General features: G+C 35.2%; 2 protein-coding genes across 2 annotated transcripts; both read left to right on the forward strand.

The window, feature by feature from the left end:
- Nucleotides 1-4,181: 4,181 nt before the first annotated feature.
- Nucleotides 4,182-5,509, forward strand: CBG01884 (the record flags this gene model as incomplete). The annotated part of the gene is made up of 2 exons (XM_002643650.1): nt 4,182-4,282; nt 5,209-5,509. 2 exons carry the CDS (start codon nt 4,182-4,184, stop codon nt 5,507-5,509), a joined length of 402 nt encoding a protein of 133 aa, XP_002643696.1.
- Nucleotides 5,510-12,055: 6,546 nt separating this feature from the next.
- Cbr-nlp-6 lies at nt 12,056-12,898 on the forward strand (the record flags this gene model as incomplete). Its single annotated transcript, XM_045238963.1, has 3 exons — nt 12,056-12,153; nt 12,610-12,752; nt 12,882-12,898. 3 exons carry the CDS (start codon nt 12,056-12,058, stop codon nt 12,896-12,898), a joined length of 258 nt encoding a protein of 85 aa, XP_045091963.1.
- Nucleotides 12,899-16,973: the final 4,075 nt, after the last annotated feature.

Genomic DNA, 16,973 nt, shown 5'->3' on the forward strand with positions numbered 1-16,973 from the left:
CCCTGCTTCTCCAAACTTCCAAACACGATGGTTTTGGTTTTTGACACTTGATGTCTTCTTCTTTTTCCTACACAAACAAATCCATTAACACGTTTTGATCGTCTCTACTATCAATTGTCACTCACAGGCAGCTACATCATCAATCTACGTGTTCCACTTCGTGCAAATGAACCACGTGCAGATAGTAATAATAGTACAGTACTACTACTAGAATCAAGTATCGTATCATCTCACCGAATATCAAGGAACATTTTGTATTTTTTTTCTATACTCCAATGTCACTTTTCATAAAAACAAGTCGGGGTTTTTGTGATCGCAATGATCAAAGATTCGTATTCTACCCCTAGATTTGATTTATAGCCCAAATGAATAAAAAAAGGAATAAGAAGATATCTATTATCACTAACAACAGTTTGAGCGAGTAACAGGTTTTAAGGAAAATAAGAAAAAATCTAAGAGAAAGAGAGAAGGAAGGAGATGAATAAATTATTACTTTTCTAATTTTACCTGATGGTTCTCTAGTGTTTCTCAGAGATTCTAAGATAGAAAGTTTAGGTAAAGTGGCGTTATTTTCTGATAATCACAACAAAAGTTTTATAATTACTTGTCTCGGAAAAGAGTATTGGAACAGGAATAAAAATTTTAGTGGGTTTAAAGACTATTAGTGGGGGTTATCAGTGAGTTCAGTAATGCAAGCCGTGCATATTGATAATAATATTGGGTAAACAGAGTTATGATTCGAGATAGACAGAAGTGGACACTTACGTCAGTTTGATGTCCCAGCTCATTTTTGGTAATCTAACAGATCTTTGCAAGAAAAATCACAGACAATAGAAGAGGGATAAATGATAAAACCAGACTAGTCAGTTTTGCTGTTCATTCATAATTTTGTTCGCGAATGGATCTTTCTCCGATTTCTTCTTTCGTGGGTGGCGATGGATCGTCACAATTTGCTATCACTTCTCGTTCCTCCTCTTTCTCTCTCTGTCTCCAAGTCTTTTCCAATCTACTGTGTTGTTTGTCAAAAATGAGCGTTGTGCAAAACTACCTTCACGTGTAGCGCCACGTGTTTCACTTATGAGACTTTTTACACACAAAACGCAAGAAGCGACTATTTGCAGGCAAATCCGGATGAGGTTGAGAGGAGAGGGATATATGATCAAAAATAAAAGAACCTTCTATCTTTTTCGCGTCTCAATTTTTTTTCGAAAAACCCCCCTCTAGATACCGACAGGTACCGGGTGGTGCGACATGAGCTGATGCAAGCAAGTTCACTGTTCACATACTAATTCGCAAGTAGTAGTAGTTTTTCCAGTGGCTTATAAGTGGCTTACATTCCAAAGAATCAGTAAAATTGTTGTTCGGCCAAAGAAGGCATGGGAAAGCACATGGGACATAAAATGGGAACGCTGAATCAGCTCATTCTTTGTTCTACTTGACTGGAAGTAAAAGCATTCAAAATTTTTTACGAGTTTTAGGAAGCACGTGGGACAGGTAGAAAACATTGAAAAAATAAAATTGGAAAAGTATCGTTCTGATTACCTTGTATGTCTTAATTGGGAGAAAGAAAACACACGTGACAATTCATTGGGTCTTATGATATAATTCAGATGATGTTGATCCTCACGTTGTTGAAGTTTTCACAAACTTGACAGCATGATTGAATACAAAAGTTTAGCGCATTTTTTGAGCATTTCAGAGCTTAATTCTCATGTTGCTGGCGATTATCGTATTTCCTCTGATATAGGCCCAACCGTCAACGTTAAGGTGAAATATATAAATTTCTGTGCAAGATTTCAAAATTGTATCAACTGATAAAATATTGGTTTTGACAAAATTTTGATATCTTCTACAGAAATTCAGATGACTGAGCTCAACGTTGACGGCTTGGGTGAGCTTCTTTAGACTAGGAATGACGGTTTATGTATCAAATAAAATATGTTCTAGATTTACAGTGACATCCCCAGAAACCTAATCAACTGAACAGCTGGTTACGCTGAATCTTAAAATTGTCAGGTTTCTTCAAATCTTCATACTGTAGTAAAAGATACTCCAACTTAATCTATGTTAGTTTTTGTGAATCATAGCCAAACGAAACCTCGTGAAAAATATGTTTCTGAAATTATGCTGAATATTTCGTCGGTTGTCCACTTCTTGATGCCTTCCACATAAAAGAAGCTGAATAGGATTGAAGTTGGTAAGCCCTTCTGATACATTTTTAATGATTTTTTGTGAAAATTTGAGGTAATTTTTCTAAAAATACAGCGCGGTCAATATCTATACGACCCCCCTCAATTTGGGGAGCACAGAAAAACTAGAATAGATATTGAAAACGGTTAACGCCATTCGATTCACAATCAAAAATAACCTCTAGAGACAGAGTTTCATAACTTTAGCACTTTCCCTGAACATGTACCATCCAAAAAACCCATTTGCAAGCGGTCAATATCTATACGACCACATGGAAAATGAAAAATCTCAAGGTTTTTAGAGAGCAAAATCGAACCATCTTCTGTTGGAAACTGTTAAAATAGTCCTAAAACAACATATTTTCACAGTTCATACAAAAATTGATTCCTCTATTCTTTTTTGTTTTAGAAAAAAAATATTTTCAGTCATTTTCGGCATTTTTTGGGTTTTTGGAATAAATCTTGAATAACTTGACTCCTGGGTAAGATTTTGAGCTGAAATTGATAAGAAATAAGTTAGGAGTGATCATGACCGTGCTGAGTGTTCAAAACATTTTTGAGCTTTGGACTTGAAATTGAGCACGAGTTTTGAGCTGAAAAAATATACACAATCGAAAATTATTAAAAGCTGTCTAAAATGTTTGAAAGATGTTCCAAGTGGTTCGAATAGCCATCAAAATTATTATTTTGTACTAAAAATAAATTTAAATAGTTAAATCAGGTTTTTTTCAAACATCAGAATCACCGAATTTCAAGGTCAATTTTTCAAATTTCAGTTCAGCTTCAATCACAAACAATGGCTCAGAATAGCTTAACAACAGTTATTTACTAATTCAGACCACTGCAAAAATTGTTCCTATAATTTTCAGCTCGAGATCTCACCCAGGAGCCAAGCTATTCAAGATTTATTCCAAAAACCCAAAAAATGCCGGAAATGACTGAAAATAATTTTTTCTAAAACTTGAATAGAGGAATCAATTTTTGTATAAACTGTGAAAATATGTTGTTTTAAGACTATTTTAACAGTTTCCAACAAAAAATAGTTCAATTTTGCTCTCTAAAAACCTTGAGATTTTTCATTTTCCAGGTGGTCGTATAGATATTGACCGCTTGCAAATAGGTTTTTTGGATGGTACATGTTCAGGGAAAGTGCTAAAACTATGAAACTTTGTTTCTAGAAGTTATTCTTGATTGTGAATCGAATGGCGTTAACCGTTTTTTGATATCTCTTCTAGTTTTATTCTGTGAGCCCAAAATTGAGGGGGGTCGTATAGGTATTGACTGTATAGATTTTCTCCCCCTATATTTGTTCCGAATCTCATTTGAAAGTTTTCATTTCCGGCGAATTCCATATCAAACCATATATCTGATGTCACGTGACGATTCGATTGGAAAAAAAAACAACAAACCCATAAACTAAACCTGTTGATCTTCACTGATTACCCTGCTACAACCTTGAAATACCCTTTTTCCCAAATAAACACCGCCGAAAATCCAAACATGCAAAGCAATAATTCACTTCCCAAGGCCGACACACGTTAAAAACTCACTTTATTTTCTTCGCGATCATTTTAGGATGATAATGATGTCAAGGAGGGATGAATATGAAGAAAAAAGATTTACGACTTGTATTAAAACAGTTTTTATTACTATTTCCCTATTGTCACCATCCTTTTATAAGGAAAATGAGTTCTGTTGGGAAAAAATTGGAAAAAAATCTCAGTCTGCAAATTATGGCTTTTTTCAAATTGCCCTAATCCACCATATGTTTTCCAATAAAAGTGCATTTTGAATATTCTTGTTTACTTGTCAATTTGCACTTTTCTCCCCCTAGAGTGCAGTTTTGCAAGATGTTCTTTGCGGCGAACGCTCTTCGAGTGAAGACCCCCCTCATAAAAAGCTCGTCCCCCTTTTACGTTACCAGGGCAACGTAAGGCGCGCGTGCAACTCGTATTGAATTTTTCCTCTTTTTCCTACTAGCCTTACTACAAAATGGCTTACTTATTTGGACTCGGTGATGGTATTCTGATTGCTTTGGGGATTATCCTGGTGGCAGTGTCGCTGTGTATTGTGAACAGACGATCGAAAGAATTGTGAGTATAATTACTTTTTGTGTCAAGTCAGATAGAGGTGTGTAAGCGGATCTCAAGAGAATACAAATGGGTGTGGTGTTAGGAATAGATATTTGGATGGATTTTGTGATTTAGTGGAGAAAATATTCTTCTGAAATTAGGAATTTTTATTGCTATGAATCTCCTTCGACGGTTGACAACAAATTTGAAGCGCACATTTTTGTTCAGGTTCTTTTTGTGAATAATTGCGGAATTTGTTTAGAAATTGATCTTGAAAGAGTTTATTAATATTGTCAAAGTGCGAAAATATTATTTAAAGGAGCATAATTTGTCCAGAAGCAAAAATGTCTTTAGCCTAAAAGTTCCGACTTTGAAGTTCTCAAATTTGCTGTTAATTGTTATTTTTAGATTATTTTTCTTGATGTTACAAGCAAAAATTTAACGAAACACAGAAAACCACCCAAAAACTATCGAAATTTTTGAAAACCGAGTAAATTGGCTAAAATAATTGTTTTCCGAAATTCTGGGAACTTTAAGGGTGCAAGAAATTCAAAGTTTTTTTTTTCAAAAAATAGACAATTTTCGAAATATCTGGACCACGTAAAAAAAGGAAAATTATTCATAAAACTTTCCTAAAACCTAAATCGAAATATTTCGTTATTAGTAGTCAAAAACAACATTCTTACAGTTAAATTAAATAATGATTTTTTCAATGAAAAGTCTATTTCGGTCGAAGTTTTGAATTTTATATTTAGAGGCCACATGAAATTTGTGCTCCGGCGTTTTTTTTTTAATTTTAAAATTATCTTAAATTTAAAATTTTAAAAATATTCAAAACACCATTGAATATTTGTAAAATTCGGAGAAAACCTAATGATGGTAATTTCAACAAAAAATGTTTCTTCAAATTTCAAAAATTTTATTTTCCACTCCAACTAATTTTTTAGATCATCCATTCTGAACTACGTCTTCATCGCTACTCTTCTCCTCCTCTTATTGTACTGGTGGCCAGTGAAAAAAGTGAATGAGCCGCTAATTGACGAGCAGATCAAAACCGACATCATCCTCATTCCCCGAATTGTATTCTTTATTTTTCTCCCATTCTTTCTCATATATCTCATCAATTTGTATGTCCGCCACAACCTATTCAACATTGTTAGAGCACAATCGACGGCGAGTAGACATGCCAAACCTTGGCTGATTGAAGCAAAGATTAGAAGTAGACGTGACGGCGGAAAATCGAAATAAATTGATTATTTATGTGTCTGTCGATCTATTTTTGGGGTTGAGCTAGGGAGTTCTCGCTGAACACATCCCTGGTTTCAATCCCAGAGCAAAAAAATCCGGTAAACATGAATCATTAGCAGGACCCAAAACAATTTACGTCACTCCTACGGGTCAAGAGTTAACTTAAATAAGATTGAATTAATTTTCATCTGAAAATATTTGTCGCCTTCTTCTACTGATCATATTTAGGAAAATTGTGTCAGTTTTTGCTTTCAGGTGGCAGACAAATGTGAATCATACTACTAGTCCCCTTGTAGTAGAACCACAAAACCAACTACTACATGCATAAATCTGTCAAATTTGGCAGTTTGTTTTTAGTCCAAAGTCAAAGCTATACTACTTTTTCGTTTCAATCTTGCTGCTTCCTAGAATTTGTAATTTTAAAACAACCTTGTTCTAACTAACATGTCGCGAAAGACGAATTTTCAAAGAACAAAGACATATGTTCCATCTTTACAAACTCATCCCTCTTTTTCCCTCTAAATTCGCACGAGTCCCTTCCACCTTATATCCTTTCTGTTCAGTTTTTATGACTTTCCATTTTGACGAATAGAATGACAGACAGCGGTACGAAACGACAATTTCAATAGCACAATTAATCTTATGACGTTTTGGGGTTTAGAATATTGACATGAATTGAGTTTGGATGGTTCGTTGAAGTTGAGTGACCAGAGTTTTTGGGCAGAATATTGACCAATGCACAGTGGTCATAAGTTTCAGAAGAGAATTGCATCATTTTGTGATGGTCAAAGTATAGATAAACAGTAAGCAATTGACGTAAAACTATGAAGTATCTAGGATCAGATGTTTGAATTTAAAAAATAGTGGTTTCTTGGAAGCTGAATTGAAAAATTGGAATATAAGTTACCGTCCCCAAAGCAAAATTTTTTCCTATGATCCAAATTGACAAAATTAAATTATTTCATATGTTTTAGAATCCGGCAATCAATGTCTCTGAATTTCCGGAATTCAGGGTCTCAGAATTTCCAATTTTCTGAAGACCGGCGAGTAGTCGAGAAAATGAGAATTAGCTAAAAATTATGTAAATCCAAATCTTTCATGCTAGGTCTTTTCTACGCTCTCCAAAGTGTTCAAAATAATCTAAAACGTGACAGGCAAGCTTTTTTCGGTGTAACTCTAAATTAGGATTTCTCTGAAAATTCAAAATTTCCAATTTTTAGAATTTTCAACACCTGGAAGTGTATGTAGTCATGTAATGCAGGGCTTTGGATCGTAAATATTAAATTTGACTCAATTCTAGTACCTTTAACCCCATTTTTCTAGGCTCTACACAACATTTTTCAAGCCTCGCCACCAATTATTTTGCCCTAGACATCTATTGAAACATTTTTCACGTTTTTCACGTTTCAAAACAAAGTAAAACCAAAACAATAGGCCCGCAAAACCTGGACCTAACTACTTCCGCAAGTTTTTCAACTTTGAAAAAATCCTCTGTCTCGAGTCAAGTTCTATGTATATCAGATTGCCAAATGAGCCATTCGGCCAAGTTCTACTAATTTCAAGAAGTTGATGACACCACAGACAGTCAAATGAAACCACTGGTGTCTCTGTTTTTGAAAAATCTAGAATTAGATCAAATACCTCATTTTCAAAATCTTCACGTTTTCCACAAAAACGTTTGGGGTCAAACCCTAAATACTTTTCGTCATGCATCATGAAATGCATAATAAATAAGAATACGAAAGTCACAATTGGTCCCCCATCAAGCAGCCTTGGCAACCGTCGGCTCCGTAGATTTTTCTCTTCGTTCCAATTTCAATTTCATTCATTCAATCCTTTTTCTATTTGCCTCAACTCATTTCAATCCTTCCAAAAATCGCTTAAGATGTCCTTGTAAACCACCAAGAAATGAAAAAAATGATGATGCGGAATGCGTAGGACTACGCGTACCATTTTTGTTGACTTTTCTCTCTCCAAAAATCCCCAAAATTGGCTTTTGAAGAGATATTACAAATTTCCAGAGGAGCCTGTTGTCGTCATCGCTCTCCCTGTGCAAACACTTGACTATTTAATTTGAGTTCCGGATGAAATTTGTTTTCTCTTTTTCTACTTCCCACTAAGATTGGTTTTTTTTTCGAGACACTCTGTACCAGGAAAAATTTCCGGAAAGTTGGAAAATTTGAATTCAAGTTAATGAGTTTCTAGAAAATTCGAACAGCAGTAATCTAGTTGGAAATCGAATTTTGTTCTTTTTTCTGGTTTTGCCAGAAATGGATACGGATGAGTGGAGAACAAAAACCACGATAAAATGTTTTCCAATTTTTCCCCTTTTCATCGAACCACAAAAAATGATTCGAATGATTCAGATGATTCGTACCTTGAGTAACGTAAAATTGTCGTGTGACCCATAAAAATGAAATCATGAGCTACAGTAGTTTTGGATGAGCTGTACGACAATTATACGCGACATCGCGTGACACTACAACCCAGATACAATTATCTTTGTCAGGTTACGTGATGTTTTTGAAAGAAAAAGAGAAAAAAAAATACTCGGAGAAGATATAAACTGGTCTGAGAAAATAATGGAGAAGAAGAAAAAGAAGATTTGGGTACTAGGATTCAAAGTTCAATTTGATATTACGAGTTTTTGAATGAGCTTTCTGAAACTTAGAAATCTTGATCTAACCTCAGGGATGTTCAGAGCGGGAATTCCGAAAATTACAAGAAAAGAATTTCTAAAACCGGGATATTTCGAGATTTTCAAATTTCTATATTTTCAAAATCGGAATATTCTGAGATTTTGGATTTTTAAAAAATGGAATATTCCGAATTTCAGAAAATTGGAAAACTGGAATATTCCAAAATTCCGATAATTCCGATAATTTCAAAATTGGAATATTCAGAGACACCGAAATCTTCGAAATTGGAATATTTCGGAAATTCCAAAATATTAACAAATTTTGATTTTTCTGAAATTTCGAAATTTTCGAAATCAGAATATTCCGAAATTTCGAAAAACCGAATTTTTCAAAATTGGAATATTTCGAAATTGTAAATTTTTTTGAATCAGAATATTCCGAGTTTTTGAAACTCCACGATTTTCAAAATTAGAATATCCCGGAATTCCGAAATTCCGAGAATTTCAAAATTGGAATATTCCGAGAATCCAAATTTTCGGAAATTTTCAAAATCGGAGTATTCCGGAAGTCCGAAAAGTTAAAAATCGAAATTCCCCGAAATTCCAAACATTTGGAAATGAAGTATTCCGATATTCCAAACTGCCGAAATTCGATAATTTCAAAATCGGAATTTCCAGAATTCCGAAATTTTGTAACTTTTTAAATTGGAATATTCCAAGATACCGAAATTTTTAAAACTGGAATATTCCGAAATTTCGAAAATTTCGAAAATCGGAATTTTCATAAATTCCGAAAAGTCTATTCCAAACATCCTTGTAAAACTTTTTCTGACAAATTTCTTGCTTCTGAGAATTCAAGCCGCCTCTCAAAACTGCGAATTCACCAGTTCCCATCTGGTTGTTCCGAAAAACAAGTCCTTACGTCACCATGTTATATTTCATTTACTTTCAAAAAAATGCCGACTCAAACAATCCAAAGATTTAAGTGCAAAAACCATATCTCTCTGTACAATCTTTCTAATAGATTTTCCCGTGTTTCTGCCTCTTTTTTTTTTACAATTTTATCCGAGTTTTAGATAGGGTAACTGCTTAGCTCAACAAGCAGTCTCCTCAAGACGTCCCCTCTCACCTGAATGTTCTTGACTCACAAAGTGTTCAACTGATTTCCGTGTCCAAACACTTCAGACGAAAATTTCGTCTTCCTTTTTTATCTTTTCTTTTTTCAAACACTTTTTTCCTGTTCCTTAAAGGAAATTCCTTCCCGATTTATATCAATTTTGCAAAAAAAAAATTCCAAAAAAAATAGAAGTGTCTTTTTCCAAGCCACGTCACATCCCTCATTTGAATGTCAAACGGCGAAGCGACAACAAAAACGGCCGAGAATAAGGAGAAAATCTCAGATTTCACCTCTTAGCCTTTATTCTTTGGGATGAATTCATTTAGTCTTGATTCCCTCCCAGCTGGTGGTGAATTTTAAACCCATTTTTATTTTTATTAGTTGCTCCTCATCCCACGCTCGTCGACCATTGTGTACCTGAGGTCCCTTAAAGTAAAGCTTCAGTTTATTTTTTTTCATTCTTAATTCCTCAAAATTCAGTAGTTCCTTGAGAATTGAAACTCATTTGATTGACAACTCCAGAATCTGACTTCAGAATGTGACGATCAGATGTTGAAAAAAGTGTTATGAATTCGAAATTCGGAATTCATAACTTGAAAAAGAACCTTTTTATTGCTTTATTGGCTTATTTTAATAATATGGACCTACTAACCTCGGTACCAGAAAAACAATTCTGGCAAAAAACCATATGATGTGTTTTTAGTAAAAAATTCACAATAGAAGGTAACTGCTTTCCAATTCTACCTATTTTTGCTTCCATTTTTGTGTCTACCTCACTACCAATGTTCTGGGAAAACAATATTGAGATGTTTCTTAGAAATCGAAAAGGGCAGACCCCACAGAACCTTGAATTTCGATTATACTTTTTCTTTATGGAGTCCAAAAATGTTTCATTTCATATGCACAGCACTAAACATCAATGTGACATACTTTTTGCATAATCCAGTAGCCAATTAGGTTGACTTGATCTGAAGATGTGTAAAACATCACGTTATGTCAAGTTCAACAGGTAAGAAGGAGTCGAGAGGTGGTTAAAAAAGTCCCGGAAAATTTTCAATACCGCGGTTATTGTTTTAAAAAAAAAGAACTAAAGCGCGAAAATTTTTAACTTGAAGGGAAGTCTTTTGGGACTAATTTTTTGCATCGCTGAAAGTCACAAGCTTTTTGTTGAATCTTCAATTCGTTTGAAAAATGTAATACATTATTAGACAAATAGACTTTAAAAGATTATTTTAATCATCGAAAATCGTGAATTCAAAAAACCAGAAAAAGGATTCAAAATGAGTTGACTAGATTTTCCTGTAACTCAACTTTTGCCCAATATTGAGGTGTAGCTTTGCGCGAATTCCTGGTGAGACAAAGGGTTTATATGGACGAATCTAAGAAATTTTAACTGAAATGTTTTAAGCACATCTACAACCTTAACATAATATTGAAAATGATAAGTTCACTGAAAACTTATTTTTCAAGCTCATCCAGTAGAATACATATATACAGTATTGGACAAAAAGATATACAAAAACGTATTTTTAGTTTATTTTCAGCAATTCTGACATTATCCAGATGCTGTCAAGCTTCCACACAGGTGATTCGCGAACAATCCGTTACGAACTCGCTCGCATTTTACCTGTGCAATTATTCTGGAAAGTTTTGAAAGTTGTAAAACAGAACTGGATTGAAAAATATGCATTATTTCTCAAAAATTCCCAGTTTTTCAACTATTTCCAGATTTCTGAAAGACACTACTTTTTTACCGGATTTTTTACGGATAGTAGGTGTCCTTCAGATATCGGCAAGTAGCTGAAAGACTAGGTGTTTCAAATAATTTTGGGAATGCAAAGTTCTCAATCTAGGTCTATTTTATTGCCTGCAAAATTTTCAAAGTGATCAGAAACTGTACAGTCGAGCTCCAGACTTCTGAAAATGATTACAAATCAAATAAACATTTATTTTTGTATATATTGGCCAGAACTGTAGGTTTCCCCGACTTTTCAGCTTTCTCATAGTTTTGCACAAACTACCGTAACCTCCCGAATGCGCCGGCCGGACCCCAACAAAACACATTAGACTCCGTATGAAATCATCCGACAGACAATTCGCAAAAATTTTGACAAGCTAATGGCGGTTTCCAAGGAACCCCGCTTGAAACGTGTCTCTATTTGTTTTTTATTTTTCGTTTTGAGTTTGGAGATTTTTTCCTTTTCAGCCTTTAGTTTAGACCATCCATGTGTTCCCTACAGTATATCCAAATTACAGTATACATATTTCAATAACCTTTGGAAAATCCTTATTTGAAAATTTTCAATTAATTCCCATTTCCCACGCATTTCGTATAGACAATTTCTATTTCTCCTTCTTTCTCCGGATTTCATTATTTTTGACATTCGTTTTGATCCCTTTTCGCTTTTCTTCTCCTCAGCTCATCCTTTCTGATTGATTCCCAAAATCGTCCTCCCACACGATTATTGCCATTTTGAAGGATTCATCCAGGCGAAGAGAGGAAGAGAGCAACTTGGGGTGACGAGAGAAAAAGAGTAGAAACGTCAAAAGTGGGTGTGGCCAGAAGACGTCCTTCCGAACTCCTCCCCCTTTTTTTGGGATGGAGCCGAAAGGAGGAGAGGAGGAGTCATTGTCAAAAAGAGAGAGGCTCGCCTCACAACATCCATTTTGTTTTCAGTTTTACATCTCGGATCCCAGTTTTCTCTTCTCTCTTTTATACCTTTCTGGTCTCCTTTGGGGTTGACTAGTAAAAATTTAAAAAAACCTAAAAATTTATGAGGTTCTAGGTACAATGCTCAGCTTCTCGCGACTCGCCTTCGTTCTTCTCGTCTCTGCGTGTGTCATGGCTATGGCGGCGCCAAAACAAATGGTGTTCGGTTTTGGAAAGCGGTGAGTTCTTGGGGTGGACCATAGATACGATATACTTATTGTACCATAACCCTCGGCAGACCTACTGTAGACAATCATTGCTCTGAATTAAAAAAATATATATTGCTAGGTTGAGGTAGCATAGTAGGGAAGGTACCATAGTAACAGTGAAGGTACTTAGTAGGATGAGGTACCATATTAGCAGTGTGCTATTTGAAAGGCTATAGCGACTGCCGTATTCCTTTCAATAGAAGCCCACCCAAACCAAAAACTTCGAGCTGAATTATCTCGCTTCCCGTGAAAGATATCAAAAATTTATCAACTGATAAATTAGTTATCATGATATCACCAAAATTTCTTTAGTTGACAAATTTTTGATATCTCTCACAAGAATGGAAATAATTGAAGTCAAAGTTGACGGTTTGGGCGAGCTTCTATTACGGTAGCTAGGCTCAAAAACAAAATGAACGTTTCCAGCGCAATGGACATGAGCGAAATGCCAGAGGACGTTCCAATGAAGCGATACAAGCCAAGAAGCTTCGCGATGGGATTCGGAAAGCGCGCTTCAATGCGCAGCTTCAACATGGGCTTCGGAAAACGATCCGCTGGAGCTGAATATGGTGAGTGTGTTTTTGTTTTGTAGCTTTTGTGCTTGTCATTCCCCCTATATAGATTCTAACCCCCTTATCCCCTAACTGCTTACTCGTGATCGTGAGTCTCCTAATGTATGCAATATGATTCTCATTTAGACGTCGATTCCTTCTAATCCCCAAGTCCACCACCACCAAATGTCACCGAAAAAGGGTGAAATGGTCGCCAGCACGATACCAAATACAGTCTCTCTCTCTCTATATATCTCTTCTCTCTCGTTCTCTCTCCCCAATTTTATATTTTATTCCGATTTCGAAGATTTCAGCACTCAATATTTATTTCCCTCTCCCACAAATATACTCTTTGTCTCGATGTCATACCCAGACCCCAGAATCGCACCAGCTGAACGTTTTTGTCATTTCAATTTCAAGGTTTTTTGGATTTTGAAATAAAAATGTTTCTAGTTAAAAACAACTGGCCTTCGTGAATATATTGATTTGTGGTTGCAGTGTCTATTCAGATTCGTATCCAAATAGGTATGTCATAGTATCTATAGAGATCTATATAGCCAAGGAATGTGTATCTAGACGTGTGCGTGTTTTATATCCTACATTTGATGCTTATGGGAGTTGGTTCTGGGCAGTGAATAGTGCATTTCCAGACAACGAGGACATCGCAGAGGAGGACTACGCTCCACTTTTTGTCCCGAAACGTCGTTTGATCATGGGACTCGGAAAGCGCTAAAATGTAGGTTGCTTCGAAACTTTAGTGTGTATCCCAAGTTCATCAAACATTCAATTCTTCTCGGAAACTTTTTATGGGCCTTTTTTGGATTACTGACGAGTTTAGCAGATGAATAATTTATAACTTTTTGTTAAAACAAGAAAAGAAACGAAGAATTGAAATCCACAAAAGCATTCAAGGGACTTCAATGTATACATTTCAGTGGCGCCGTTCTAGGATCCTTGGTTACATCCACAGACATCGTCTCTATTTCCAAATCTCCGTTTCCCCCTATATCGCACTGTTGATGTGTTGACACAAAAAAAAATTTATTGACAAAATTTTCATTTTTACAGTTACAAACCGATTCATGATTCAATTTCTTTTCCCCTCTGCCTTTTGTTGTATCTCATTTTTTGGTGAATGAATACAATGTTAAGTTAAATAGAAAAGTGTATTATTTGAAAAATTAGAGTAATCTCTAAAAAACGAGAATCCAACTAAATCCTAAAAGTGAAAATGGTTTCAATCAGAAAAATCCAAAAATCTGGGAATCTCAAAAAAGTTCTGAAAAAAATTAAGTTAGTCTGAAAAATGCAATAAACTACAAATCCTGAGAAAATGTCAATATCCGAGTAGACGCTACGAACCTCAAAACTTCTAAAGTACCTAGTAGTTAAAGATTCTCAAGAATTGAAAGTTTTTATTGAGAGCTTGTTGACTGGTTTGAAGAAAAGGTGAGATAATAAACAAATCCTAAAAAAGTAAATTTTAGAAAAACAGAAAAATGATACTAAAAGCTGCTGAATTTCAGACCGGAAAATGTTTCTATATTGAGAATGATACAAGACTTATCAAACTGAAAGTTCTCTAGTTTGGACATATTTCTAGTTCCAAATGACGCAATTTTCAGACTACATATACCGTAATTTCATTAATCTCAAATTCTCAAGTAATGACGATTTCAGTTATAATCTGTAATCTCAAAAAATCATTTGAAAAATTGGTTGACGTCTTTACAATTACTCAGTCTAGAGATCCTATCTATCAGAATACCTTTAATGGTATAACTTCTCAACTATCAACTTTGGGCTAATATATCTCGAATCCTGTCAAAGATATCAAAAAGTTGTTTATCACTTGACCACTTTTAGACATCTTTCACAGGAAGTGAGATATATTGGCTCAAATTTTAGGAGTTATCTTATTGAAATGTTTACAGTATACCAAGGCTGTTGGTCTGGAAAATGCAATAGATCCCCTACTTTACTTTTTTGAAATCCCAAAATAATTTTTGTGTTTTTTCGACACTTTAGATTTTTGAACTTTACTAGAGACATTGTACCCCTTTTACCTTGAGAAAGAAAAAAAAAACTAAGTGAAGCTCTTCTTCCCCACAGATCAGATCAGTTGCCTCCGCACATGCCGATCAGAAATCGTCCGGATTTTTTCGGCATTTTTCCGCCATCTCTATCTCTCTATCTATAACATTGCCGGCTGATAGGGCGCCTGTTGGCTTGCTTCATCGTCTTTCTTGGCACAAAGAAAAAGCCTTGTCTCACTTATCGGTTTCTCCCTCCATGTCGTGCGTTGGCACAAATGAAGAGGCAATTGGTTAGACACCTGCCTCGGTGCCCATGCTTCAGGCATCGAACCGATCAGCCATCTTCCGTGTGTCTTCATTATTCCTCGTTTCACTCTTACACACTGGGAGGCAGTGTGTGTGTGTGTTAAGACGTGAAACACTTTCGGAGACCTCAAAATAAGTGAGCAGGTTGAAGAAGAAGAGGTGGGAAGTGATAAAGAAAAAAGGATAACGCGTGTTAACATCGGAACAAAAACATCACAGCGGAATGATCTTAAAGACAACTTGTACCCCTCATCAATTTTAGTTAACAACTATACTACATACAAATAACACATGTTCGGGGCCGCCCCTAGAACACAAATACAAATTCAAAAACTTCATTTCAGAAAATCCTCCACAGCTTTTTGGCTTTCTTCAAAAAGTTGCATTTGGTTCAATGTTGTGATTCAATTCTTCACACATATTCTCCTCTGACACTTTTCTGAACACAGTCCCCGGACCACCCTCGCTTCTCTATCATCATTTCAAATATTCTCCCCCTCCTCCCATCGATTCAAATCGATACCACATTGGATGACATTTCAGTGTTGGGCCTAGTGTAAAATGTATATAAATCTTTTTACTGAAATAAGACCCTGGAAAAAAAACGTTGATTTCTTTCTCTAGTCCCAGTGTCATATGTTTGTAGGGCTCTGGGAAAAAATTTTATCGGTGTATCTTCCAAGTTTTCAGATTTTGTGTTTTGTAGGAGTCATGTTATTACTAAGATTTAGATTATGAAGCCCGAAAAATTACCTCACTACGTTTTAAACTCTTGAATCACAAAAAAAAAATTACTTTCACCGATACGAATTTTTTAAATTCTCTATTAGAGTGCCATCCTAGCTTTCAACTTCGAGCCAATATATCGCAGTTCCTGTGAAAAATATCAAAAAGTTGTCAACTGATAAAATGTAAATCATAATATTATAAAAAATTTATCAGTTTTTTAACTTTTCCTATCTTCTATGGGAACCGAGATAATTGAGCTCAAAGTGCACATAAAGAGTGGGCTTCTATTTCAGGCATTTACGGTGTCAGTAATTTTATATCAGTGCAGATTATTCTTTGATATACACCTGTTTTTAAAAATGTTGTTGAAATTTGAAAAAAAAAATCAGTTTAAAACAATTTGTTGATTCTTCGAGCCGGCATTTGCTCTTATAATAATAATAAATAGGGTAGTTTTGATCGTTGCTACATTTTCTCTGATACCCAATACCGTATATTTGGGTTTGTTTTCCTTTCATCAAAAATTTTTTATAATTACCGTAATCCCTCCTACAGAACTTTCCCCAAATTCATGAATAACAAGTCAATATAAAAGTTTACCTATTTTTTGAAAAAGGAGACTGATGCTCTGGAAAGTTCGAGAAAACTTGCTACAAGTGCCCGTTGAAATTCTGATAGAACGACCCCAAACCGTCAACTTTGAGCCCATATATCTCTTTTTGGCAAAGATATCAATAGATGGTCAACTGATAAGTTGTTCATCATAATATGAGAAACATTTTGCCAGTTAACCATTTTTCGATATGTTTTTCAGAAAATGAGGTTTATGAGCTTAAAGCTGAAAGTTAATAATGTCATTCTACTGACGTGATTACAGTAACTTGCACCAAACCAATTTACTCACATTTTTTAGCATTTAGCATTTTAGGACAAGTTTTTTTTTGAGAAAAAAGAAGGCAAAAATTTTTCTCCATTTTCAAAGGTTTGTTCTCAAAGATCAAATTTAGTTTGATTGGAATTCCAGAGTCTATCCCTGATCTCCCAGAGCTAGTTTATCTCATTAAGACATCACCCATAGCTTCACACATTTCTAAGCATCTCTGTGTTGTAACCATCATAATTTTATTAGCCATGACAATTGTCGACCTTCTTCACACTCGAGGTGTCG

The sequence above is a fragment of the Caenorhabditis briggsae genome (assembly GCF_000004555.2).
Source record: "Caenorhabditis briggsae complete genome, chrX, whole genome shotgun sequence".
Lineage (NCBI taxonomy): Eukaryota > Metazoa > Nematoda > Chromadorea > Rhabditida > Rhabditidae > Caenorhabditis > Caenorhabditis briggsae.